The sequence below is a fragment of the Erpetoichthys calabaricus genome, chromosome 12 (genome assembly GCF_900747795.2).
Source record: "Erpetoichthys calabaricus chromosome 12, fErpCal1.3, whole genome shotgun sequence".
Taxonomy (NCBI): Eukaryota; Metazoa; Chordata; class Cladistia; order Polypteriformes; family Polypteridae; genus Erpetoichthys; species Erpetoichthys calabaricus.
Genome location: NC_041405.2, coordinates 7,702,059 through 7,730,008, shown reverse-complemented (window position 1 = coordinate 7,730,008; position 27,950 = coordinate 7,702,059). Strand labels below are relative to the sequence as shown.

The window sequence follows — 27,950 nt, the reverse complement described above, 5'->3', positions numbered from 1 at the left end:
ACATTCACTCACAGTCGTATCCTCAAACCCACCCCATTTGGACAACTGTGTCTTTCAGGAAGTGTTCACCCATCTATGAATAATTATGCGCGGGTCGGCTAGTGTATTATAATTTTTATAAAAAGTTACAGCTCACTAAAGAACTGCTGAACTATGGACTTTGAGGATCCCACAAATCTTTGTCAGGGCAGTCAGTCTTACACGTGTGATTTCACGGCACAGACGTCGCTCGATCTTACATTTCTTTCAACGTTTTGCATCTTACTTACTACATCGAAACTTAGAATATACATTAATCATGATTTCCAAACATATTTGTGGGTTTCCACATTAGGTGGGGTCCTATGCCTATAATCTCCAACAAATTATTAGGAATTACTGTACCAATTTTAAATTTATTACTCACATATGACAGCAAAGCTCCATTTTCAGCAGCCACTATTCCAGTGTCCTAATGGTAAACCCTCATAGCTCATCATTAATTAATTATGTTTTAATGCTGATCGGTTATTACAGAAACCTCTGTAATTGTGTTAGCACAGCCGAAACCTTCTATTTTGTTCAATAAATAAGTCAACTGTCTGACTTTGGGAGCGAGGTGGCATTCCTAATGTTCAGGTGTGCGATCATGTAAATTTCTGACTAATTTCAAAATTCTGAACACTATCTACCATTTATTATATTAGGTATTAATACGGTGTTAGGAATATTAATCTCATGTCATCCTCAAACTAACGTAGCCCACATCACGATAACAGGGGTGGTAGATTAACTCATTAGGACCATTTGCACTGCTGTCCGTCACTGGTCACGTTCACATACACTGGGCAGTTCAGACCTGATAGCTATCATAACCTGCACATCTTTGGTGATTTGGGAGGAAAACCGAGGCAACGTAGACAGAACGTGCAGACTCCACAGGGATAACATTCAAGTGCGGACAGAACTCGATTACAACACTGGACATGCAAAGCAGCAATCTAACCAGAGGTCGACACATCGAAATCGTAAAAGCAGCAACTAAAAGTAAACTTACTGTGGGGAAGCAACAACATGCAGAACATGATGACGATTTTAGAAAGATGCCTGATAGCACTGCAACTCTTCATTTTAGACACGTCGCTGTCTTTCCTCTCGGGGCTTATGCAGTATATTCCAAAAATAATTTTCCAGTAAGAAAAATAAACAGATTTGCCACCAGATCCAGTAGAGTTAAAGAAGCAAGGAAGTCATTTAGAATCGTGACTGGCTGAGAGAGGTGTTGCTCCGCTGATGACAATATACATATATATGGCGGAAATAAGTGTTCTCAAAACGGACGTAATGGAGATGAGAAGGGTGATCTGGCTCCCATTTCCGGCCCGATCTGCATGCGCGTGCGTATTGAAAGGCTACGTCATCACACACTTTACGGTGCTGCCCAATCTGTTTAATGCAGACGTGAACACTTTACGGCATGTTAGGCTTTCAATACGCCTGCGCGTGCAAATCGGTTAGGCACGCTGATCAGGTAATGACAGGGTGTTGCCCAAGTAGATATTGCAAGGTGGAATCCACTTGCACAGCCACAGCACCACACGTCCCCACAGTTGTATACCCTCAGTTACAGACCCGAAAGTGACGTCACCGTCATTTCAGGACTGACTTCGTAAAATTACTTTTGGAAGGTTTCGGCAGGTCTTGGCAAAGCCTGGAAAGTAACGTCGGGTCAAGGACACGTTCAAAAATTAAGCGATAAAAATGTGAAAGAAAAACAGTACATCAAACCAAATAATACGCATCATTGTTAAGTTCAGAGGGTTTCTGCCATCACGTCGTGTCATACATCAAACTAAATATACGGATCATTTCGGTGAAATACACTATTAAAATTTACATTGTGTTCAGGTCTGTGGGAACCATTTAACATGTCGAAAAAATTAAAATCATCAAGATCTGTGTTAATTGAAAATAGACATTCGTTTACATTCATGGAACGAAATATACAATATAATTACAAAGTTTACACCACGTTAGAGTTTAGTAAAACGTTAATAATAAAAGTGATTACGATTTTTAAAATGTACTATGCATGTGTACAATATTGTTCTAAATAAATTTAGAATAAACATTTAAGCCAATCTAATATTTTTAAACATGTATGTGAAGAAAACGGCAATAGATATTCTACACTGAATTATGCAATATAATAATTGCCTTATATAGAACTGCTCTAGTTTTTGTCACTTATTATTATAAACGATGGGCCATCAAAAGAAAAAAAAATAAAAATACAAATAAGAACACAATTTACATCACCGCAGTTATAGACCCTCAGTTACAGACCCGGAGATGACGTCGACATCATTTCAGGACTGACTTCGTAAAATTACTTTTGGAAGGTTTCGGCAGGTCTCGGCAAAGCCCGGAAAGTAACGTCAGGTCAAGGACACGTTCAAAAATTAAGCGATAAAAATGTGAATGAAAACCAGTACATCAAACCAAGTAATACGTATGCTTGTGAAGTTCAGAGAGTTTCTCCCATCACGTCGTGTTTTTAAAGACCTTTGCACACGAGTGTGTCACCTCTCCACTGCAGGCTATGATCGTCATTGGATTGTCTTGTTATCACGGGTCACCAAAGGCAATCCTAATTCAGTCAACATCCTGCCAAATATTAAAGCTTTAGCTGGAACATCTGTAGGAAATGACAGGACACACGTGTGGCCATACTCCACTGGACAGTCCTCTTTAATTCAGATGTTCAAAGTCTCAGAGGACACAAAAATATTTCTGTGTAAGTCTGAACTTCTTTAAATGTTACTTTCAATTGGAAATAAACAAGAGCTAATAAAACATTGGTTTGTTTAAATTTCAAGATGTCTTCTCATCTTTTACAAACTCTTTAAAATGGAAGAAGTGATCATTCAACAAATGGCAAAATAAACTTTCAACACAGTCTAAAGTGAATGTATTCTTATTGAGGTGATTACGTAGCACACTAAGAGTGCACACGTTACACATTCCGTCTTTGGAGGCTCTCTTTAGTCTTCTATGGTTCTTGCTTCTCTGTGTGCACAAAAAGAAACTTAAACCTCACTGCATTAAACGTTTCAAATTATAATGAACAAATCTGTACGAGATGATACCATTTAATTGGTGCAAACGTTTTTGTTTTCTAGCCTCTCTTGAAGTTTCTGTTTTGCTTGTTGTTTCTAAGGAATCTGCCAAATCATCAGGAGTGCCATACTGACAGTTTCTGGTGGAAAGTGATCTCCATTGTGTGTGTCAACAGAAAAAAGAAGTCATCATACCCAAAGAGCTGATAAACTGACTAATACCATAAAAAGTTAAAAACGTACCAATACCTTCAAGTCTGACTTTGATTTGGCCTTCGTCTGGGGCATCAACAACATGACAAATATATTCCCCTTTATCTCCAACTTGAAAATTCTTCAGAAGAAAGGAAGCGTTTCCTTTCTGCAGCTCACTTTCAAATAGAAGAGCCTTGCTTGTGATCAGAACATCTCCAGCTTTGTATCTCGCTATTTCCTTGTTATTATGTGTCCAAGTTACAAATATGAATTCAGTGTCCACCACGTCCCCTTGCGTCCTGAAGATGCATGGCAGAAGAACATCGCTGTTTAGAGAAGTCATCACATTTTGCTCTTGAGTGGACATCTGAAATCTTGTGTCGGTAGCTGAAAGAAAATACAAGAGAAATATAAGAAAACCTTAAATCTAAGGCTGCCGGTTCAACTGCTGCCTCTGACTAACTGTCTGCCTCAACCTGACTGTTTTGCAACTGAAAGACAAAACAAAATCTGTAAACAGTTGCACCATAAACCGCCCTGTAAACAACGAAAGACAAATGCACAATCACTGGCCACTTTATTAGGTACACCTCTTCAACTGCTTGTTAACTCAAATATCTAATCAGCCAATCACATGGCAGCAACTTCATGCATTTCGGCATGTAGACATCATCAAGATGACTTGCTGAAGTTCATACCCAGCATCAGAATGGGGAAGAAAGGTGAGTGAAATGACTTTGAATGTGGCATGTTTGCTGGTGCCAGACAGGCTGGTCTGAGTATTTCAGAAACTGATTACTTTCACATACAACCATCTCTAGGGTTTACTGAGAATAGTCCCAAAATGAGGAAATATCCAGTGAGTGGTAATTCTCTGGGTGAAAATGCCTTTTGATGCCAGAGGTCAGAGGAGAATGACCAGACTGGTTCGAGCTGATAGAAAGGCAACAGGAACTCAAATAAGCACTTGTTACACCTGAGGGACACAGAAGAGCATCCACTGAATGCATAACACGTCGAACCTTGAAGCTAGTGGGCTACAGCAGCAGGAGACCACACCGGGTGATACTTCTGTCAGCTACGAACAGGCAACTGAGGCTACAATTCACACGGGCTCACCAAAATTGGACAACAGAAGATTGGAAAAATGCTGCCTGGTCTGATGAGACTCAATCTCTGTTGCAACATTCGGATAGGAAGATCAGAATTTGGCCTCAACAAAATGAAAGCATGGATCCATCCTGCCTTGTATCAATGGTTCAGACTAGTGGTGGTGATGTAATGGTGTGAGGGATACTTTCTTGGCACACTTTGAGGCCCATTAGTACCAACTGAGCGTTGTTTAAATTCAACAGCCTACTTAAGTGCTATTGCTGACCATATCCATCCCTTTATGATCGCCATTTTCTGATGGTTTCTTCCAGTAGGGTAACATGCAACGTCACAAAGCTCAAATCATCTCAAACTGGTTTCTTGAAAATGACCATGAGTTCACTGTACCCAAATGGCCTCCATGGTTATCAAATCTCAGTCCAATAGAACACCTTTGGGATGTGGTGGAACGGGAGATTTGAATCATGGATGTGTAACCGACTAATCTGCAGCAACTGCGTGATGCTATCATGTCAATATGGACTAAAATCTCTGAGGAATGTTTCCAGCACTTTGTTGAATCTATGCGATGAACAATTATGGCAGTTCTGAAGGCAAAAGTGGGTTCAACTGGTGACTAGCAAGGTGGACCTAATAAAGTGGCTGGTGAGTGTATGACAGTAAGAACAACATACTCCAATTTACAACAACATAATTTGTAAGCTTGAAGATGTGGTTGGATACAGACAGCACTCAAACCAGAATATCCTCTGGAAAAGAATTAAATGAATTTATTGAAAATATAAAGATTTTGAAAAGCTTTAAAAGATTTTATTTGCGCAATAAATTATAGTCATTCTCATATCTGCTTAAGGTGGGCCAGAGCCCTTACCAGTGGCACTTGGGTACAAGACTGGAAATGTTCCATCCCAGGGCCCGCTGTCTCTGTCTGTCACACACACACACAAACATCAATTTGAAATGGGCTCTCAAACTAACCAGCATGTCATTGAGAATGTGGTAGGAAAACCTGAGTACAGAAGGGATTAGCTGAAGGGGACAGATGAGCTTTGCTGGGCTGAAATGCCATTTTACATCAAAATACATCTAATAAACTCACAAAAGAAAAACAGGAATGTGCAAACTGAACACAGACAACATCTGGGTGGGGGACTCAGACAAACGACACAGCAGTGCGAACCACAGCCACCCCATTTAACATCTGCATAATTCATATTCTCACCACAACAAGAATGCATCAGGTTTAATTACAATTTATTTGTGTTAATTTGGTATTTTAGGTATATTAAATACTAACAAAATACCCGCGCTTCGCAGTGCGAAATACTGCCTGAATATTTTTATTAAGAAAAAAGTAAAAAATTTTAAACTGAGGAAAAATATATAAAAAATTATTTGTTAAGGATCTCTTTGTATACCACAATGTCAGTTCGGCCCTCCGGTTGTAATATGACCAAGCTGTGCGCTGAGCTTACTCTTGAGCATGCAACATACAGTTGGCCATGTGAAAAGCAATCCTGCATCAAATCAATGCCAACCTTTTGTAGTGTTTGTCCTTGAGACTTATTAATTGTCATTGCGAAGCAGAGCCTTACTGGAAATTGAACACGTTTGAATTGAAATGGGCGATTAGATGGTATAACGGGGATGCAAGGAATAAAAACTGTGTCACCTGAGGCACTGCCAGTAAAAATAGTTGCTTGAATTAGGTTGTTTTGTAGAGATGTCACCTGAAGTCTCGTGCCGTTACAAAGTTTTGGTGGCTGTACATTTCTCAGTAACATTATTGGTGCCCCAACCTTCAAAATGAGATTATGCTCAGGAGTGCCTGGAGGATTTAGAGCAGAGGTTCCCAAAGTGGTCGATATCGACCCCTTGGGGTCGAAATCAGTTTCCCAGGGGTCGACATAAACGAAAACTGATTTTGGGGGTCGACAAGGTCTAAAAATCGACCCCTATTAATTAACACAAGTTCTTATTTGAAACTTTCAAGATACTGTATAAGTTGTGTTACGTGTACCAACTTGTTATAAAAATGACTAATAATTTAGTAGGAAGTATCATTGTTGTACTTTTAAAAAACTCAACAAGTCGATAAGCGTGCACAAGTTCGTACAAGATGAAAAACTCGGCAAGTCAATAAGCGTGGACAAATTCGTGCAAGATAATGAGTTCGAGCGTATAAGTCTTTCGGGCACGTTTTGACTTGTTCTGTATTTGACGCATATACGCGATTTAACACGAACGAAATCATGATCAAGTTCAAGTCCAAACATGCTCCTGATATTTTACTATATAACAAGCTTGCACTTAGGTTGAAAGTTCATTTGCGTTTTGAAATTCGTTGGAGCTTGAATGATAATACACTCATCTACTAATTTATTTCAAGAGATTACAAAGTGATTACATAGTTAAATAAAGTGAATTAAAATAAAGTGATTGAAAAAGAATTTACAAAGTGCTTAGTTACCTACTCGCGTTTTATTATTGTTTTTTTAAGTAGTTTCTTAAACATATTTTTTTTTTTGATTTGCAAGTTTACTGCTAGTTTTATGATGGCAGACACGAAAAAAAAATGCAGACAATACAGTTTGGACAAATTGAAGTTTGGATTTATTCCATCTCTATCAAATCAACACTTGCCGATGTGTCTCATATGTGAAAAAGTATTCAGTAACGATGCCATGAAGCCTTCAAAAATGGAGGACCACTTATCAAGAGTACATGCTGACAAAAAAAGTAAGCCCTTGTCATTCTTTCAAGCACTTAAAGAAAAACTAGAGAAAAGGCCATCCATAAGATCGATGTTTGCGTCATCATCTATGCAAGACGTTGATGGTTTACGAGCATCCTATAATATATCTTTACTAATAGCGAAGTCGGGGAAACCACACACAATTGGAGAGCAGCTTATTTTACCAGCCATTGCGGAGGTCCTCAACAATGTATTGCACAAGCCCACACATGATATTATAAAGAGAATTCCTTTGAGCAATAACACCGTTCAGAGACGAATAGACGAGATGAGTCGCGACGTGGAAAACATTTTATGCAATTTCTTACAGACCAACAGATTCTCTCTCCAGTTGGACGAGTCTACATTACCCGGCAATGAATCTCTGTTGTTAGGATATGTTCGATATATTAAAGATGAAAATATGTGCCAAGAACTGCTTTTTGCTACATATTTAGAGACTGATACCAGAGGAGAATCGATTTTTCAGGCCGTGGAACGTTTTTTTTACCGACAAAGTTATTCCATGGAAGAACATTGTTTCTGTTGCGACTGATGGTGCACCATCTATGGTTGGTCGTCATCGAGGTTTTATAGCTCACTTAAAGCGACAACTGCCTGAGGTACTGGTCATTCACTGCGTGATTCACAGACAGCATTTAGTAGCAAAAAATCTGTGTCCTAGATTGCACCAGTCTTTACAATATGTTATAAATGCTGTCAACAAGATTCGAAGCAATTCTTTGAACTCTCGGTTATTTGCTCAGCTATGTGAGGAAAACGTCAAAGTCTTTACTCGGTTACTTCTGCATACTGAAGTTCGCTGGCTATCAAGAGGCTCTTGCTTAGCAAGATTTTCAACTATTTTTGAATCTGTGTTGGAGTTTTTACAAGAAAAAGATCCGAATTTGAAAGAAAATCTGAACAATTGTAAAACAGATATTTATTACTTGACTGATATCTTTGGTATGTTTAACAAAGTTAATTTGCAGCTGCAGGGTGACGATCTCAACTTGATTAAAACAAAATCAACAATATCGGCCTTTGTGGGTAAACTTATCCTTTATAAACAAAATTTAAGCAGAAAAGAATATTCACAGTTTCCGCATTTGTCAAAATTACCAGAAATGCTTCAAGACGATGTTATTTTATCATATGTCACTCACTTGGACGCATTACACAAGGATTTTACTAAGAGGTTTGAGGATCTCTTAAATTTACAAATTCCTCAATGGATAATAAATCCGTACAATATCACAGCCATGGAAGAAGCTAATGTGATAATGCAAGAAGAGTTGATCACCATCAGCACAGACGAGGAGCTTAAGCAGAAGTTCAACCAAGGCTATCAGAAGTTCTGGTTGCAGCGCAACATTGAAACACATTATCCTGCATTGTGGAACATTGCTGAAAAATACCTTATCGCTTTTCCATCATCATACCTAGTCGAAAAAGGCTTCAGTGTGGTTACAAACATTTTGACAAAACAAAGAAACTGTTTGAAAATCAACGAACGCGGAGATTTAAGGCTGCAACTCACCAATATTGAACCAGATTTAGCTAGATTGGTAGAAAGTCACCAGGTTCATCCATCACACTGAATTGTTTATTTTTTTATCTTTACTTTGCGATTTAAATGTTTTTTTTTCAAAAAATAATTACCTACTTAAGTATTTTTACGTAATTTATATTAATAATTATTAATTACACTTGATATTTACTGAATTTTATGTCTATTTATTTTGTTAAATTTTGATGAGAAAATGATGTCAAGTTTACTCACTTAACCAACCGCAAAGCTTTTAAATTGGCAAGTATTTTGTATCAATAGGAAAAAAACTAGAGATAGGATTTTTAAAGTAATTTGGCTATGGGGGTCTGAGGTATCAGTTCATTTTGGAAAAGGGGTCTCTTGCCCAAAATAGTTTGGGAATCCCTGATTTAGAGTGTTGAGAAACTCTATCGGATAATGTAAACTTCTACAACTGAATCAACAGATTGATATGTTTTTGGTTGTGAAGGTAGTTCTTCAAGTAAAATGTGGTTTATAGTCGTAGTCATGTCATTTTTTGGTGTCAGGATAGCTCTCTCTCTTAACCATGACACGTCATTTTGGTGGAGATTTCGTAGATCGGGGTAAACATTTTGAAGAAGGCTTTGTAAGGTATTCACGATGAGACAGAGATTTGTAGGAATATTTATTTTACGATTTTCTTGTATGAAGGTGCCATCACCTATACTCATCAGAAGAGCAGAGAACTCCTCGGCTTTTTTGTCGCCTTCCAAATGAATTGTCATTTTATTTTTAAAGTAATAACATTGATTTGTGGCCATAGGTATGAAGATTTCAGAGATGCCTTAACTTCATCAGCGCGTGTTCCTCTGGGCACGACTGGTAGGGTTTGGCGGAAGTCTCCCGCCAGTAACACTGTCCAGCCTCCCATAAGTTTGTTGATGTTTCGGATGTCTTGGAGGGTCCTGTCTAAAGCCTCAATACCTGCTCTGTGTGCCATAGTGCATTCATCCCAGACAATAAGCTGACAATGTCGCAGCACTTCAGACATGTTGCTCTGCTTTGATATGTTACACATGGGGGATTCAGTATGGTTGAGGTTCAGAGGCAGCTTGAAAGCTGAATGAGCAGTTCTGCCACCCTCTAGAAGAGTTGCAGCAATGCCAGAAGAAGCCACAGCTATGGCAATGTTACGTTTTGCTTGGATTTTTGCAAGGAGAAGGTTTATTAGGAACGTCTTACCAGTTCCACCTGGAGCATCAAGGAAAAACACCGTGCCAGTGGCTGACGCAACGCTGCTCATGATTTGCTCATAAACTGACTTTTGGTCACTATTTAGCAAGCGCTCGTTATTTGTGACTATATTGGCCAATTGCGAGGTGTTGTAAGATGTCTCTTTCAAGTACTCGGGATTTGACGTAAGTTGTGCTAGTTCTGTTAAAGGTGAAGGCAACCCGTAATGAAGAGATTGACTTCCAATACCAATTACGTAGTTTTCAAGCAACTATAGACAGTTGTTATAGATCAAATGTAACCACTGGTGGACTTCTGTCCGTATATGATCTATTTCAGTATGTCTCCTAATATCTTCTGCTATGCTGTCTTTATGTTTTTCCCATAGGTTTAAGGGGTTTTCCATTTGGCAGAACACCTACATGACAGCAAACAGTTCACGGATCTTTTGAGGTGAGCGAGACAGAGCAGCTTCCTGTAGAGTCTCGTCCCAGTTGATATCGTCATGTAATAAACCGAGTGCCCTGCAGGCTGACTTATAGGTCGGATGTAGGACACCATCAACTGTTCTGAGAGATTTGAAAGATGTGGGACCTGTGATTTTGTTGAGCAGCAGTCGAAGATGGTAGCATTCAGAGTTATTCGGGTGTACAGTGTAGACCCGTCCCAGTACATTATCCTTTTTCACTCCCAAATGTCCTGGTACAGGGTTGCCCTGTTTCCTTCGACGAAACATGTTGTTTGCCCACACATAATATGATGGAATTTCATTATAATGAAGTTGTTTTGCAAAATCATTGTGTTTGCAAAGGTCATAGAACGCTAAAAGGGTGGTTTGTGGTGGATTGTGTACTTTATCGGCAACGTTGCCTTCTGTGAAATAAATTCTTTGTCCGTTCTCAAGATGCACAGCAAGATGAACGACCGGAGGGTAACATTCGTGAATGGGAAAACAGAAAATGCGCCAGGCTGCTTCAGAGCTACTAATGTAACGACCAGCTTCGTATCGAGATACTTCGTCATTTTCATTTTGTATTGTAAATACTGCCTGGTCACTTCCCTTGTTAACATACTTGCAGATGTATTTGATTGATTTTACTGAACTGCAAAATTCAACATTGATGTGAGCATTGAAGAAGCGGGACAGCACAGGACTATAAGGGACCACCCATCTGTTGTCGATATCTACTCCTTTGATGTTAATTGTATGACCTCCATCAGCAGGTGCGCGCCGGCGGTACTGAGGGTAACCATCCTCTCCGGTATGAGTTTCTGAGATGAACGGACGCGGGTACTTCTTAGTGCATATTCTGTTGATCATGCAGGGTGAGTTGATATTATGAGGTCCACATGGGCCGTGAATCATGGTAGATTTTACTATTTTTTGTAGGGCCGGGTGAGTCTGTGGATCAGGAATTTCCGCATGGATGACTTGATCGATGAGAGCTGGTTTAATCCTATCCTTTAGCCACAATAGAATGTGTGAATGGGGAATACCTCGCTTTTACCACTCTATGGTGTACATGTAGCAATTTGTACAGCCGAAAATGTTACTCTTCGTGAGCAAGTCTATCATTTTGCGAATCTTGAGATGAAATACACGACTGATAAGGTTGTGGCGATCGTGAGGTTTTTGACGTGGAAGGAGAATTTCAGTGATGTCAGGCCATTTAGGATTGCAAGTAAATGTGATGAATAAGTCAGGGCGGCCATAATGACGTACGTATGTCATTGCGTCTTGTGTACGCTCATGCATATAGCAAGGTCCTCCAGTGAAGGAAGATGGTAATATCACAGCTTGACCAAGTTCTATTAAATCAGTGTCGTTTTTGTCAATAGCATCTTTTAAGTGAACGTAATTTTCAGCTCGTAGTTTTTTCTGATTTACTCTGATATAATTTAGTCTTTCGGATTCAATTTTTGCATACATATCAACTAAAAACTGATTTAATAAAGTTCGGAAGAAAAGGATAGTATTATCATGATGTTGTCTGATCATAAGCCGGTATGAATAGAAGTTTGCTGCAGAGACGGTTTTGTTCATAGGTAACTTACTGGTAGCATGAACTTGAGGTATAGACACAGAATAGCCGTCTTCACCATAGCAGAACATGAGAGGATATTGAAGTGCATCATAGGATCTGTGGGTTTCCTTAATGCGTTGTAGTTTATTGTCCCTGGTTTTCAAGACTATATCTCTATTGTTGAACGTTTGCCCAACGATGACAACACCAACTTGATGAACTGTGGGTTTATTAAATCTGCTTTAGTGTGCATGTAATGGTTTTTTGTCTGCGTGAATGACAACTTTGAAGTCTTTGTCATCATATGAAATACTGTCCATTGTGGAGTGGAAGTCTTGGATGTAAGTGTTACAGTCATGGAGCATTTTTTGTAATTGCTTGACCAGGGGTATGTGAAGTCCAGAAAAATTAGCGCAGCGGATTTGTGCTTCCTTTTCATCGTCCCTGACGAAATAAATTTGCAAAAATTTGTGTTCCTCACTTGGCATAGGTAAAAGACTGCCAATCAAGTGATACACTTGTCCCTGAACTTTAAATGAAGGCATAAAATTTCCCTCAACGATTTGGTTAGCACCAAATGACGTCATTTGAAATGCGCTGTTGTACTTTCGAATATTGTTCAAGAAATGCTCACTTTGAGGATGTTCGCCATTTAACAGGACCTCAAGAAGGTCAGGAAGCTTACGTAAAGGAGTGAGAGAGACTTTACCACCGTTACAGCACCAACCAGGAGACTCGCATTTCCACTTCTGAGCTTGACAATAGTCACAGTGAACATCCATGGATCCAATGTGTACTGTTTTGTCAGACTCATAATGTATGTTTGGGTCGTACGCAAATCCACAATTGGCTTTTTTGAGCCAAACCTATTGCTTTCGTATGAGCCGCTTTTCATTATTGGGATCGTATCCAGAAACAGAAGCTCTATTAACTTGTGGATTTGCTTCTGAGTATTTAGCCACAGCGTCCCTATGAACTTATGGATTTGCTTCTGAGTATTTAGCCACAGTGTCCCTATGAACTTGTGGATTTGCTTCTGAGTATTTAGCCACAGCGTCCCTATGAACTTGTGGATTTGCTTCTGAGTATTTAGCCACAGCGTGTTTATGAACTTGTGGATTTTTCTGCGAGTATTTGGCGGCAGCTGCACGAAGTTGCTTCCGTCTAGCTGCATCAGAAAATCTACCACGACGTCGGATACGCCTCCTTTTTATTGTGTTCTCACAGCTTGGATTGCTGCTGTCATAATCGGCTCGAGCTGGATTTGTGTTGAACTGACATTCGGTATGTGTCCATCGATATAAGCATACAACTGGCTTCATCAATAACTTCGCATCGATCTTTTGAGAGTTGAAATATTCATAAACATCAAAAGTCCTCCTGATTTCTTTTGTATCTGTAATATTAATCATGTTTGTGATTTACTACCACAGATTCAAGCAAAAATGTACTATAATTTTTATAAAAAGTTACAGCTCACTAAAGAACTGCTGAACTATGGACTTTGAAGATGCCACAAATCTTTGTCAGGGCAGTCTGTCTTACACGTGTGATTTCACGGCACAGACGTCGCTCGATCTTACATTTCTTTCTATGTTTTGCTTCTTACTTAGTACAACGAAACTTAGAATATACATTATTCATGATTTTCAAACATATTTGTGGGTTTCCACATTAGGTGGGGTCCTATGTCCATAATCTCCAACAAATTATAAGGAATTACTGTACCAATTTTAAATTTATTACCCACATATGACAGCAACGCTCCATTTTCAGCAGCCAATATTCCAGTGTCCTAATGGTAAACCCTCATAGCTCATCATTAATTAATTATGTATTAATGCTGATCGGTTATTACAGAAACCTCTGTAATTATGTTAGCACTGCCGAAACCTGCTATTTTGTTCAATAAATAAGTCAACTGTCTGACTTTGGGGGGCGAGGTGGCATTCCTAATGTTCAGGTGCGGGATCATGAAAATTTCTGACTAATTTCAAAATTTTGAACCCTAACTAACAATTATTGCATTAGATATTAATACGCTGTTAGGAATATTAATCTCATGTCATCCTCAAAATAACATAATCCACATCACGATAACAGGGGTCGGAGACTAACTCATTAGGACCATTCACACTGCCGTCCATTACTGGTCACGTTCACACACACTGGGCAGTTCAGACCTGACAGCTATCATAACCTGCACATATTTGGTGATTTGGGAGGAAAGCCGAGGCAACGCAGAGAGAACATGCAGACTACACAGGGATAACATTCAAGTGCAGACAGAACTCAATTACAACACTGGACATGCAAAGCAGCAATCTAACCAGAGGTCGACACATCGAAATCGTAAAAGCAGCAACTAAAAGTAAACTTACTGTGGGGAAGCAACAACATGCAGAACATGATGACGATTTTAGAACGCTGCCTCATAGCACTGCAACTCTTCATTTTAGACACGTCGCTGTCTTTCCTCTCAGGGCTTATTACAGTATATTCCAAAAATAATTTTCCAGTAAGAAAAATAAACAGATTCGCCACCAGATCCAGTAGAGTTAAAGAAGCAAGGAAGTCATTTAGAATTGTGATTGGCTGAGAGTGGTGTCGCTCCGCTGATGACAATGTACATATATATGTCGCAAATAAGTGTCGTCACATCGGACATAATGAGAAGGGTGTTGCCCAAGTAGATATTGCGAGTAGTATCCACTTGCAGAGCCACAGCACCATAAGTCACCGCAGTTGTAGACCCTCAGTTACAGAACTGGAAGTGACGTCACCGTCATTTCAGGACCGTCTTCGTAAAATTACTTCTGGAAGGTTTTGGCTGATCTCGGCAAAGCCCGGAACGTAACGTCGGGTCAAGGACACGTTCAAAAATTAAGTGATAAAAATGTGAAAGAAAAACAGTACATCAAACCAAAAAATACGCATCATTGTGAAGTTCAGAGGGTTTCTGCCATCACGTCGTGTCATACATCAAACTAACAATACGGATCGTTTCTGTGAAATACACTTTTACCATTTACGTTGTGTTCAGGTCTATGGGAACCATTTAACATGTCGAAAAAATTAAAATCATCAAGATCTGTGTTAATTGAAAATAGTTTTTCATTTACATTCATGAAACAAATTTACAATATAATTACAATGTTTACACCACGTTAGAGTTTAGTAAAATGTTAATAATAAAAGTGATTACGTTTTTTAAAATGTACTATGCATGTTTGCAATATTGTTTTAAACCAATTTAGAATAAACATTTAAGCCAATCTAATATTTTTAAATGTATAATGAGGACGCGGCGGGACTCGGAGTCGCAACCTTAGAAAACGTTTATTCAACAAGCAGAAGGAAGTTCCCTACCCACCAACATCCTGGGCAATCCGCAAAGCCTCATGGGAATAGTAGTCCTATTACTACACCTCCTCCTTTTAGCTTTAATCGTCTTTTCCTTTTTCCCTTTCTCTTTCTTTCCCAACAACACATAATGTACACTTTTTTTTTTTTTTTTTCACACAGCAAAACATATGCAACCACTTAGATTTAGAACACTTGTGCGATGTTATTTTCTCTGATAGTTCACAAATCCATTCTGTCAGGCGCTTTCACCATTCGACCTGACTTAGTAATAGTTCCTGTGGGTCGAAGATGGCTTCTATTTCGCCTGAAAGTACCCCTATCTGTTTCTACCACATATGATCTGGGAGTACTGGCAGACCTGACAACTGCACCACTAGTTCCTTCTGTAGTGATCCAAACCTTCTGTCCAGGTGTGAATTGTGACAGAGGTCTGGACCTGTGTCTCCTGTTGTAATATTTTGCCTGCTGACGCCGTCCCTCTTCATCCTTCTTTCGAAAAGCAAGCAGGTCCGGCCACTGAGGATCCATTTTAGCTGTTGGTTGGGGTAGGGACGTACGCAGGTTTCTCCCCATTAGCAGTTGTGCTGGCGAGAACCCATGTTCCAGTGGAGTGGCTCTGTATGCCAGTAGTGCTTGGCTATGATCAGGATCCTTCTTCCACAAGTCCTTTATAGTCCGCACTGCACATTCGGCCTCCCCGTTGGCTTGGGGATAACGTGGGCTGCTGGTGACATGTGTGAACTGATACTCCTCTGCAAACATTTTGAATAGCTCTGAGGAAAACTGTGGCCCGTTATCAGAAACAACAGTCTCTGCAGTTCCATGTCTTGCAAAGATCTCCTTGATAGCTTTAACGGTGACTTCAGCCGAAGTGCACTTAAGCTCAACTACCTCAATAAATCTTGAGAAAAAGTCTATTAAGAGAAGGTATTGTCTCTTGGACCATTCAAAAAGATCCATACCGACCTTTTGCCATGGGCGGTCTGGGACCTGAGTTGGTATCAGTGGTTCGCGAGACTGTACCCTGTGTTTTTGACATATCTCGCAGCTATCTACCATGTGACCAATCTCTGTGGAGATGCCTGGCCACCACACAGACTCTCGAGCTCTGGCTCTGCACTTGGAAATCCCCTGATGGCCTTCATGCAGACGCTCTAGAATGTTTGCTCTGAGGATATGTGGTATTACCATCAGAAGATCGTTTGCAAGATGAAAGTCCATTCTATGCTGCCAAAAGGGCTTAATGTCTGGGTCTAGCTGGCATTTCTCTGGCCATCCAGTGGAACAGTGCTCAATCACTTTTCTACACACATAATCTTCTTTTTGTGCCATCTTTACAGTCTCCAGCTTCCTGTCTGAGGCTGGGAGACCGATCACCAGACTGTCAACAAAAACTTCCACCTCTTTTTCAAACTGCAGCTCACCTGCAGAGGGCGGACCAGGTAGCGGTGCTCTAGACAGGGCATCAGCTGTGACGAGGTTCTTTCCTGGCACATGAATGATGTTAAAGGTAAAGCGTAGCAGTCTTAAACGAAACCTCAAGACCCTCGGGGGAAGATCATCCAAGCCTCTAGTGCTGAGCAGAGGGACCAGAGGTTTATGGTCTGTCATTAAAGTGAAATGTAGACCCATTAAGTATGATGACAGTCTTTCACATGCCCATGTGACAGCTAACGCCTCCTTTTCAATTTGGGCGTAGCGCCTCTCGGTGTCTGTTAGTCCTCTTGAAATGTATGTAATGGGTCGCCATGAACCATCTTGCTGCTTTTGTGTAAGAACAGCTCCAATCCCATATGGTGATGCGTCCGCTGCCACTCTTGTGTCTGCCATGTTAGAGTACTGAGCAAGTACTTCTGGAGAGCTTAGTATCCCTTTCAGTCCTTGAAAAGCTGTTTCTTGGGGCTCTGCCCAACTCCATTCATTTCTCTCCTTTTGCAGATCCTTTAATGGCATTGTTATCGTGGCGAGCTGTGGCACAAACTTTGCAAGGTAGTTGGCCATACCCATGAGACATCGCACATCTGCCACACATGTGGGTTGCGGCAGCTGTTGTATTGCCTTGACTTTGTTTGGGTCGGGCTCAATGCCGTTTGCCGAAACCTTGTGACCCACAAACATGATTTCAGTCTTGGCAAACTCACATTTTTCATTTAAAGTGAGTCCTTCTTTTTGAAACTTTTTGAGCACACGGTGAAGTCTTTGGTCATGTTCTTGTTTGTCCCTGCCATAGACAAGCACATCATCGGCATGGCAGATGACTCCCTCAAAGCCCTCGAGCATTTGAGACATCCTCCTCTGAAAATGCTCTGGCGCCGATGATATTCCAAATAGGAGGCGGTTGAAATGATATCTCCCAAAAGGAGTGATGAAAGTTGTGAGGGGCCTTGATTGTGGAGTAAGGGGGATTTGCCAAAATCCAGATCGAGCGTCCAGTTTTGTAAACACCCTAGCATCTTTCAACATCGCTAGTGTTTGGTCTACTGCTGGAAGGATATGACGTTCTCTTTTTACTACTGCGTTTAAAGGTGTGAGATCTACACATATCCTAAGTGGCTTCCCACCTAGTTTGGGGATGACTACCATGCCTGAACACCATGCTGTTAGCTCAGTAACCTTAGAAATAACTCCCATTCCTTCCATTCTGTGTAGCTCTGCACGCACTGCATCTCTGAGGGGCAGGGGGACCCTTCTGGGGACAGACAGAGCCACCGGTGTAGCTCCCTGTTCTAGCTGAATGTGGTAAGACTCTTGTAGCTTGCCTAAACCCTGAAAAACCTCTGGATAAGCAGCTCTGAAATCTACATCAGACTTCATAACTGTGTGTACTCTGTACACCAAGCCCAAAGCTTCACCTGCTGGTCTGCTTAATAGTGGCTGAACTAGCCCTGAAACCAGGTAAATATCCTCTGATGTACTGCGGCCTTTTGCTATTATTTGTGCTTTATAGCAGCCCTTCACGTTAAGTGGGTATCCACCAGGCCCTAAAAGAGTCTTTTGGGGTTTCTGCAGTGCTCCATCTCGTTCTGGTATGTACCACTTCTCAGGAATGGACGTAACGTCTGCCCCAGTGTCTGACTTAAACTCAAAATTTTCCCCATTCATTAGGACTTTTTCTACCCATGGTTTGGATCTCTCAGTCCCTACTTCTCCCAAAAACACAAAATCTTCGCTGTTATCTTGACATTCTACAACCTCACGTAAGCCTGCAGCTTCACTACTGCGACAAACTACGGCAAAATGTCCCTTTTTATGACACTTACGACATTCAACGTCTCTAGCAGGACAGTCTTTCCATGAGTGTGTATTTTTACGCCCACAGCGGCCACACTCTTTAACACACAGCTTGTCTGGTCCTTGTCTTTTCTTTGTCTGTTGCCATGTTTGTGGCTTTGCTTTCTTCATGTTTGTCCGTATGGCATCCATGTTGGAAGTTTTTTCCTCTTGTACACTGCTGAGCAATATTATTTGTTGTTTCCTCACAGTTTCGCTCTGTCTGACCTTGAGTATGGCTTTAGAAAGAGTTAAATCTGAGTCCAGTTGTAGCTGTTCTGACAACGTTTTGTCTTTAATGCCAACCACAATTCTATCTCTTATAAGTTCCTCCTTAAGCACTCCAAAACCACAGTTCTCTGACAACTTATGTACAGCTGTGATGAAGGACTCTGCACTCTCCCCTTCTTGTTGCTGTCTTGAGTTAAACTGTGCTCTTTCAAAAATAACATTGTGTTTTCCCACATAATGCTGTTCAAATGCTGATTTAACAGAGTCATATTTCTTTTTATCTGCATCAGACAGAGGTAAAACCGCCAAAACATCATCAGCTGCGTCTCCCATGGCATATAAGAGCGAATTCACCTGATATTCCTCCGTTTTTTCCTTTAGAGCTGTTGCAATTCGGAACCTTTCGAATCGTCTGATCCACTTCGGCCAGTCTGTGGGACAGGAAAAGTCGAACGGCTCTGGGGGAGTTATTTGCACAGTTGTCGCCATCCTGGTTGGTAAATCCCTGTTCTCCTCGCGTTCAGGATCCAAACTTTCAGATGCGTCCTCCTGCTGCGCATCTCCCTCCGCCTGCATGTGCCTTGCAGCGACTCTCACTCACACCAGCTGATTCTTCCTGACACAGCCGTGCGCACAACCTCTCATCTGTCCTGCGACGTTAATAACAACATCTTCCGAACTTTTAAAACAGACTGGAGACTTACAGTTCGTAGCTTCTGACACCATGTATAATGAGGACGCGGGACTCGGAGTCGCAACCTTAGAAAACGTTTATTCAACAAGCAGCAGGAAGTTCCCTACCCTCCAACATCCTGGGCATACCGCAAAGCCTCATGGGAATAGTAGTCCTATTACTACATTAAACATGTATGTGAAGGAAACGGCAATAGATATTCTACACTGAATTATGCAATATATTAATTGCCTTTTATAGAACGGCTCTAGTTTTTGTCACTTATTTTTATAAACGATGGGCCATCAAAAGAAAAAAAATAAAAATACAAATAAGAACACAATTTATTTATATGGCACCCTTCCTATGCCCAAAATTCTGAAAGAACAACAGGACCTATCTAACATTGTCTACAAATAATATCTTTACTAAATAAAGATAAATACAGGACATTGAAGTCAAAATGTTGACTGCGTAACAATAAATATACCTTACAACATACAAAGGGAATGTAAAAGTGTTGTGTCGGCCGTTCTTTATGTGGTTTTGCTCACTGGGAGCAAAGTCAAACGCGATACACAGAGACTTTCAGATTCTGGAGTAACGTCTTTGTGACGCCTTTAGTGTCTGGGAGGAGGCCTCTTGTCATGAGGTCTTCATATTCGCAAGATGGAGATGTTTTTAGGTAGGTGGTTCTGGTTTCAACATCAACCTTTTGTCTTTCTTTAAATGTATTTGAAATGTACTTCACATAATGCACTCTGTGGCCATTTCGTGTTTAGCTTCAAGGGCAAACAAAACAGAGAAAATCACATTAAATGGTAATATTCATTCAATTTTAATTGATATAAAATTAAAGTGTTTCTCTTAATTTAACAATTGGAGTAAATATAATGCTCTTTGACTGTCTTAGTGTTTTCATGTCAGTTCTACTGGGCACAGCACAAGAACACTGCACAACAAAGTTTTTGCTTCTTGAACACTGTTGGTTGTTTCTTATAGATTTTTGGGTGCTGATCATGAATATCACATCACAGTTTTCCCATCACATACCGTTTCAGTTTTATCATGATTTTTTCTTATATTTGTAAGCAAACATTTTCTCTCCCGTAAGTGACTTATCAACAACGGTTTGTGCAGCCTGGACATGTCCAGGTTGGAAGCTGTTCTCTGGAAGTTGACATCCTGGGCAGGTCTGAACGAGCTTGACGCCGTCTCAGCATGCTATAAAGGTGGCTTGCATACACCAATCCTGCTCATTTGGTTAATAGAGATAGTCAGTGTGTATGTAGAGTGTCAGTATAGTAAAGTATAGTATCTGTAGCAATATAACAGTAAGTAAGTTTGATGCTATAGACGTTTTGGTGTCGGGCGATATGTCTCGTCAATGTCGTAAAAGCCACGATACATTCTGCTATATCTGTGGTGAATATACACTTGCGCCTCAGAGACGTTGGATGACTGCTCTTGTGAAGAAAGCTTATCATCTGTATTTTGGTTGCAAAATTGGTGATCAAGACAAGGAATGGGCGACATGTGGTGTCAGTCTGAGAGCCTGGCTAAGAGGCACTCGAAAGACGATGCCGTTTGCTGTTCCGGTGATATGGCGAGAACAGAAAGACCATGTGACGGACTGTTACTTCTGTTTGACTAATGTGTCTGGTTTCTCTGCCAAAAACAAGAAGTCAATTGAATATCCTAATCAGCCTTCAGCAATGAAACCCATGCCACATGACGACAGTCTTCCAATTCCGAAAAAGGATTGGACCTTAGACGAACCAGATGAAGAAACTGCAATGCAGAGTACTGACAGAAACATTGACCCGGATTGTTAACCATGCTCATCAGGCGATCCACATCTGATAACACAGTCCAAATTGAACAATTTGGTTTGAGATTTGGGTCTGTCAAAAGCAAAAGCCAAGCTGCTGGGTTTGAGACTGCAGGAATGGTGTTTGCTGTCACCAGGTACAAAAATTTCTGTGTTTCGAGGCATCATTATGTAACCAAATTTTTTGCACAAGTCAACAGTCTCCGTTTCTGTTGTGACATTGAAGGATTGTTCTCGGCCTTGGGTTGTGATCACAACCTGGAAGAGTGGCGTTTCTTCATTGATTCATCAATGTTAAGCCTGAAAGCTGTTCTGCTACACAATGGTAACGTTTATCCTACAGTACCTGATGGCTATGCAACACACATGAAAGAAACGTATGAGAATATGGAACTGTTGCTGAAGCACGTCCAGTATAGCAGGTACAACTGGAATATCTGTGGAGATCTTAAAGTCATTGCTCTGTTACTAGGACTGCAGCTCGGCTATACAAAGTACTGTTGTTTCATCCGTGAATGGGACAGCCGTGCCAAAGAGTCGCACTATTCTCGACAGAACTGGCCACTCCATAAAAAGTTAGTTCCAGGACAGAAAAATGTGGCACATGAATCGCTTGTCAACCCGGCAAAGATATTTTTGCCTCCTCTTCACATAAAACTGGGACTCATGAAGAATTTCTTGAAAGTCCTGAACAAGGAAGGCAAAGGTTTTCGTCATTTAAGACAGATGTTTCCAAGAATAACTGACGCCAAGATCAAAGAGGGCATTTTTGTTGGTCCCCAGATCAGACATGTTATGAGTGACAAGCGGTTTGAAGATCCGTTAGTTGGGCCGGAAAAAATTGCCTGGAATGCCTTCAAAGATGTTGTTGAAAATTTTCTGGGCAATTACAGAGCCCCAAACTCCATTCAGCTGGTAGACAAACTTCTCAAAGCATACAAGACAATGAAGTGCAACATGTCACTCAAGATTCATTTCCTCCACTTATACTTGGACTTCTTCCCCGCAAATCTCGGTGCTGTCAGTGACGAACACGGTGAGAGGTTTCACCAGGACATTGCTACGATGGAGAAACGATACCAGGGCAACTGGAACCTGTCAATGCTTGTTGACTACTTTTGGAAACTGCAATGTGATGCACCAAACATTGAATACAAACGAAAATCAGGAGCGAAACACTTTTAATTCTGTTGAATTTAATAGCTTATCCGAAACATAAACGTGAATAAATACGTTATTGTCAGTAAACATATAAATGTCTATTTCTCAGAGTTCCTACGTGATGCAGTAAAACCAAAATTATATTTGTGCATAACCAGTAAGGTACCTGTCAGAAACAGCAAAGATTTTTCAGGAAGCAAGACGTCTCAAAAAAACTGTTGTGCAGTGGAAACAGTAAAACATCACAGGGCCGGTGGGCTGCATTTCAAATTGATGAACAGCAGACACATCTGTGGGAGGTGGGAGAACATCCATGTAGACCATGGGAGAACATGCAGACTGAACTGAAGAAAGTGGATCTGTGAGGCAGGAGTGCTGTCTGCTGTGCCACAATGCTGCCCGAGATCTTAGCACTTCTAATAAAATCTGATCACAGCTTTCCGACAACAAATGCAAAGAAACTGCACCAAGTGTTCATTTTGTAATAAGAGAAGTGTAAAACTGTTGTGGTTTAGAATAAAATGGAAAGAAATTCCTACTTTAATTTGACCCAGATGTCCATGTCATTAATAGAGAAGAGCGAGCCCGCAAGGCACCACAGGAAGTCCTCAGATTTGGGACTTCAAACCGCAGCACAGTTGTCCTGGGCTCAGTGCCAGTCTTTAAATGGGCTCACTGGGCTTCCTCTGGGCATTCTGACTTCCTCCTACATGTCAGAAATATGAAAATATTAAAAAATGTCCAACACCCTCAAAACTCTAAAAAATGGATTAAACGGGTTCAAATGTAAATAAATATGTGAATAAATCAATAGTAATGTAAGGCTCAAGAAATAAAAACTTTTTTTTTAATGAAAAATTTAGATAAACTGTTTCCTTATGTGCTTGGAATTCCTGCTGGCTGTTACTTATGAGGAGTATGTTGAAAATAAATGACGTTATCCTATATGTAGTATTTTAAATATTAGTTAAACACTTACTACAGATATTACACTAATTAATTTTTTGTGCAGTTTTAAAAGGTGTAAAAGGCACAGAAATAAACTTCGTCCAAGAAAGGTTTCATTTAAAATCACAAAGTTAGAAAATACAGTCTTCATAGCTGGGAATATTTAAAGGAGATGTTGTCCATCACCCCTAACGTTCGTTTTTTTAGATCACTCTTGTATTCTGCTGGCAGCACACACTCCTTGAAATATATAATATATATATATATATATATATATATATATATATATATATATATATATATATATATATATATACACATACTGTGTGTACACTATATATATATATATATATATATATATATATATATATATATATATATAATATATTTTATCTTGTGCCCTATTGCCAGCCTTAAATACACACACTCACCCCTAACAACAAACATCAAACAAAAGAAACACCAGTTAATTATTTCAGAACGTTACCACACAGCTTGACTTTAAATGCAGATATAACTTGCTAAGGCAATTGGCCATCAAGGCACAAAAATGAACATAAGAAGCTTACCTGGCAGTTTTTACACAACAATTCCAGTGTTTTGTGGAAACCAAAAAGACGGTGCAAAGAAATCTATTCCAAATAAAATGTTTGAGAAAAAGTGCATTAGATAAAAGCAATGTGCTTCTTTTTCAGTTTTCTTCCTTACCCTCCTGGTCTTCTATCTTTTCCTTTGCTCAGTTCCTGTCTGCTTGAGTTCAGACAATTCCAGCTTTCTTTTGCTAACTGAACTTGTTAAACAGCTGTCTTTTAATTTTCTTCTTTGCTGCTACAGGATGCCATGCTGCCTTTAGAGAGTCACGTGGGCTCATTTCCTTTTCAGTTGAACAGATTGTCATTATTCCAGATGTGTCCCACCCTTTCATCTGATTTTGTTTACAGTTCCCCACATTAAGTTTCCATTTGTCCTCCACACATCCAAGATTTCAAATACAATATTGTGTGGTATGTTCATGTCTTGGAAGTCATTACGGCACTGTGGCTCTCCCTGTGTCTTGTAGAAGGCTACAGCCCGGACACAGACAGGCAGACACGTTTCAATTCATCACCGCTCGTTTATTAACACTATTATATACAACGTCCTTAATGTGCACCTCACCAAACACCCCCACAGTCTCTCACAAGTCCTGGCTTCTCTCCAAGCCGCCTCTTCACTGCACACACAATATTCAGGGCCTCTCCTTGCCGCCTCCTCTGACCTCGTCCACCTCCTCACCCGACTCCAGCCTTGATTGCAGGGTGGCGGCTCCTTAAATAGGCAGCTGATTGAGGGCCGCACCCGGCCACCTGCCACATGACTCCCCCGCTAGCTGAGACCTCCTGGGACCAGCGAACCATTCCGGGAGGACGGGAACCCCTCGGCGGCAAGCCGACACACTGTAGCCTAGGGCCCGATCCTGTCAACACAAAAGAAAAACAAGGGCGGAGGCTTTGCCCTGACGCAGCCCCTCGGCTCGTCCTCAGCTGGGCCAATGCTCTCGGCCCCGATCGGCGCCCCGATGCTCCCTTTCTCGGCTTCCCAGCCCGAGCAGTCCGTGCTCCCCGCCATGGAATCACCAGTGGGATCACGCTCTGTTTCCACATCTCCAGCTGCGGGATTCTCCTCTGCCTCCGCAGAGGACGGCCCTTTGTGGGACACGCGCACCCAGCAGCATGTCCTCGCTTATCAGAGGGACTGGCTTCCCCAAGCCGCTTCCTCCGTTTACTTTGTGACGCCACAGTGGTTCGGATCTGCCCATTGTAAGAGGGCAGACCCAGCCTCGCTGGCGTCCGGAGCTTAACGGGGTCGGTCTCCCTTACCTTCCCCGCTGTGCCTCTCCGTCCAGGAGCTCCTGCAGTGCGCCGATCCTCTTCTGCCTGCGGCTCTCGATCCGACGCCACTGCCATCCCTCCTGAGTCCAGTGTCTCCGCCCGGAGGGCACATCGCTTGGCCGGCGGCGACAGCACAAGGCACAGCTGTTTGTGCAGCTCCTGCAATATCACCGCCAAAGAGAGAGAAGCAGCCGGCGGTGGGCTTACCTTGCGAGTAGTTCCACTCACCGACTGCTCTCTGTGGGCACTTCCCTGTGGCCCACTCGGGTTTCTGTAAAGCACGGGACGGACATTCCCTGCTCTCGCCTCCGACCACTCACTGGCGAGAGAACAGGACACGCTGTCGAATCCCGTGCCTGTAACGAGGAGGGACTTCCTGGCGGCCATCTCGCTCTCCTCTCTCTCAGGAGAGCGTCTCTCCGGGCAGCTCCACTGCTGCTGCGGCTTCCCCAGCTGCAGCAGCTCATTCCCGGCAGCGCCTTTTGTTGCTGCTGCGTCTGTGAGCCGCCCCTGAAACACAAAGTCCGACACCGGACTGCTAACGGTCCGCGACACTGTATTCCCCTGCGGGGTTCGGTGCACGCCGCCCCTGCGGCACGTGGGTGAGCTCGCCTGCTGTGCCGGGCCTTCCACAGACAATTTGTTGAATGCAGGTCCGCACCTTGTGCCAGGTGCAGCCTCCTGCCGACTACGCCACTCTAGAAGGCTACAGCCCGGACACAGACAGGCAGACACGTTGCAATTCATCACCGCTCGTTTATTAACACTATTATATACAACGTCCTTAATGTGCACCTCACCAAACACCCCCACAGTCTCTCACAAGTCCTGGCTTCTCTCCAAGCCGCCTCTTCACTGCACACACAATATTCAGGGCCTCTCCTTGCCGACTCCTCTGACCTCGTCCACCTCCTCACCCGACTCCAGCCTTGATTGCAGGGCGGCGGCTCCTTAAATAGGCAGCTGATTGAGGGCCGCACCCGGCCACCTGCCACAGTCTATATGTGTCTTCCTCTTAAGTCATGCAAACCCCCCCTACAGTGGCAGACCTTTATGTTTGGGACCCTGAAGCTTGGACTGTTACGGGCCCCTTTGCTACTGTTTTCTTCATCAGTGGGGTTGTTCCAATTTACAAATGGAATTGTATATTTACTCTGCTTCTCTTTATCTAATATTACATTTTGTCTAAAGATCTGAAACCATTTACTGTGACAAATACTCAGAAACAGCGGGTATCAGGAAGGGGGTAAATACCTTTTCACAGCATTGTGTCTGATTTCTAATTTGATCAGAATTACAGAGCAAGCCTGACGGCACGTTCAGTGCGCTGAGTGTTTATACACTTATACACAAAAATTTGTTAATAAACAACTCATCAACTTCTCACATCCACTTCAGATCTTCAGCTGTAGTCTGCACTAACTGTTCGTTACAATACTAGCACAAAAGTACATTAAACTAGAGCAAAATATGTGAAAATATGCGAGCTATTACTACTCGTGATGGTCAGTTCTGCCCAGTGGCCAGTCTCAGAAGCCCAGCCAGTAATGTAGCCTGCCAGGCTGCTACAGCCTAACACTTCAGTTGCAACGTCGCGGCTCAATAACTTTGGTCAAGGCTCATGAGGGGGGCTCAGTGTCATGCAGCTGCAACTATACTAGCAGATGATGTTTATGGTACCGTAATGCCATGGGAAAACGCGCTTTTGTCAGAAGGCGGAAAGTAAGAAAAGTCAATAAGTAATGCCGAAGATGCAGAATGATTCAATCACAAATGATAGTAATCATTTTGTACAAGTTTAGTGCTAACTAGGATCTGTCATGCGGGCCACGTGTTTGACATGCCTGGAGTATAGGTCTCGTCTCATACAACGACACACTTCTTGAAATCTTCCCCTACCTGAATTCATTTCTCTGAGATTCTCCTTGGTAAGTCAGATGCTTTGACTGTCAATTTCGGGAGTCAAGATTCCAGGCACTCGTTATCCCCTGACCTTGCTTGTGTGTTTATCTTCATGGGTTCATTTGATTTTAAATGACTTTGCCTATTGCAGAGCGCCCTTCAGTGACAGTGACATCCCAAGTGCTGGGGCAGAACAAGGAGCAACTGTTGACCTGCCGCCTGGATGGACACTACCTGGATGACATTGTGGTAATCTGGATGAAATATGGAAAGGCTTTAAATAAATCCGAGCTGAAGGGTGACGGCACGTATGTAACCACAGAGTCGATTTTACTGACCTCCTTCAAGGAGAAAGATAATTTCGCCTGCTTATTGGAACAGGAAGGTTTTATAGACCCCCTTACCAAAATCATTCCCATCGAGAAGGTAAGCAACCAGTTTCTTAGTCATTTTTGAATCCATTCAGAAGATAAATGAGAAAATAAAAAAATTAAAATATCTTTCCATTTTTAGACAATGTTTGTATACAGCTATCAGCATTCTGTGAATGTGCCCAATAGAAAGGTGTAAATTAGAGTTAACAAAAACGATAAGACATTTAAGAAAGAAAATCATTTCTGCTGCAAGTTTGAATGGGTAACATAAATCAGCACTGGTGTCATTTCATTTCATGTCATCTTCAAGCTTGTCGATTACGTTTTCTTGCTTCGCGGTACCCGATTCTTTACAGGGTCACCAGTCCCCTCTGATCGTTGATCGTATATCATTTCCTTGTGGAGCTCGATGC

General features: G+C 41.6%; 2 protein-coding genes across 2 annotated transcripts in view; both read right to left on the bottom strand.

Moving 5' to 3' along the window:
- Positions 1 to 27,950, bottom strand: part of LOC114661801 (tapasin-related protein-like) — a 259,850-nt gene that overhangs the window by 97,940 nt on the left and 133,960 nt on the right. The window lies entirely within an intron of this gene.
- The window catches only part of LOC114662259 (tapasin-related protein-like), a 129,209-nt gene that overhangs the window by 27,201 nt on the left and 74,058 nt on the right, over positions 1 to 27,950 (bottom strand). The window contains exon 2 of the mRNA XM_051934714.1: positions 3,348 to 3,680. Coding sequence (XP_051790674.1) covers positions 3,348 to 3,680 — 333 coding nt within the window. The remainder of the gene's footprint in view (positions 1 to 3,347; positions 3,681 to 27,950) is intronic.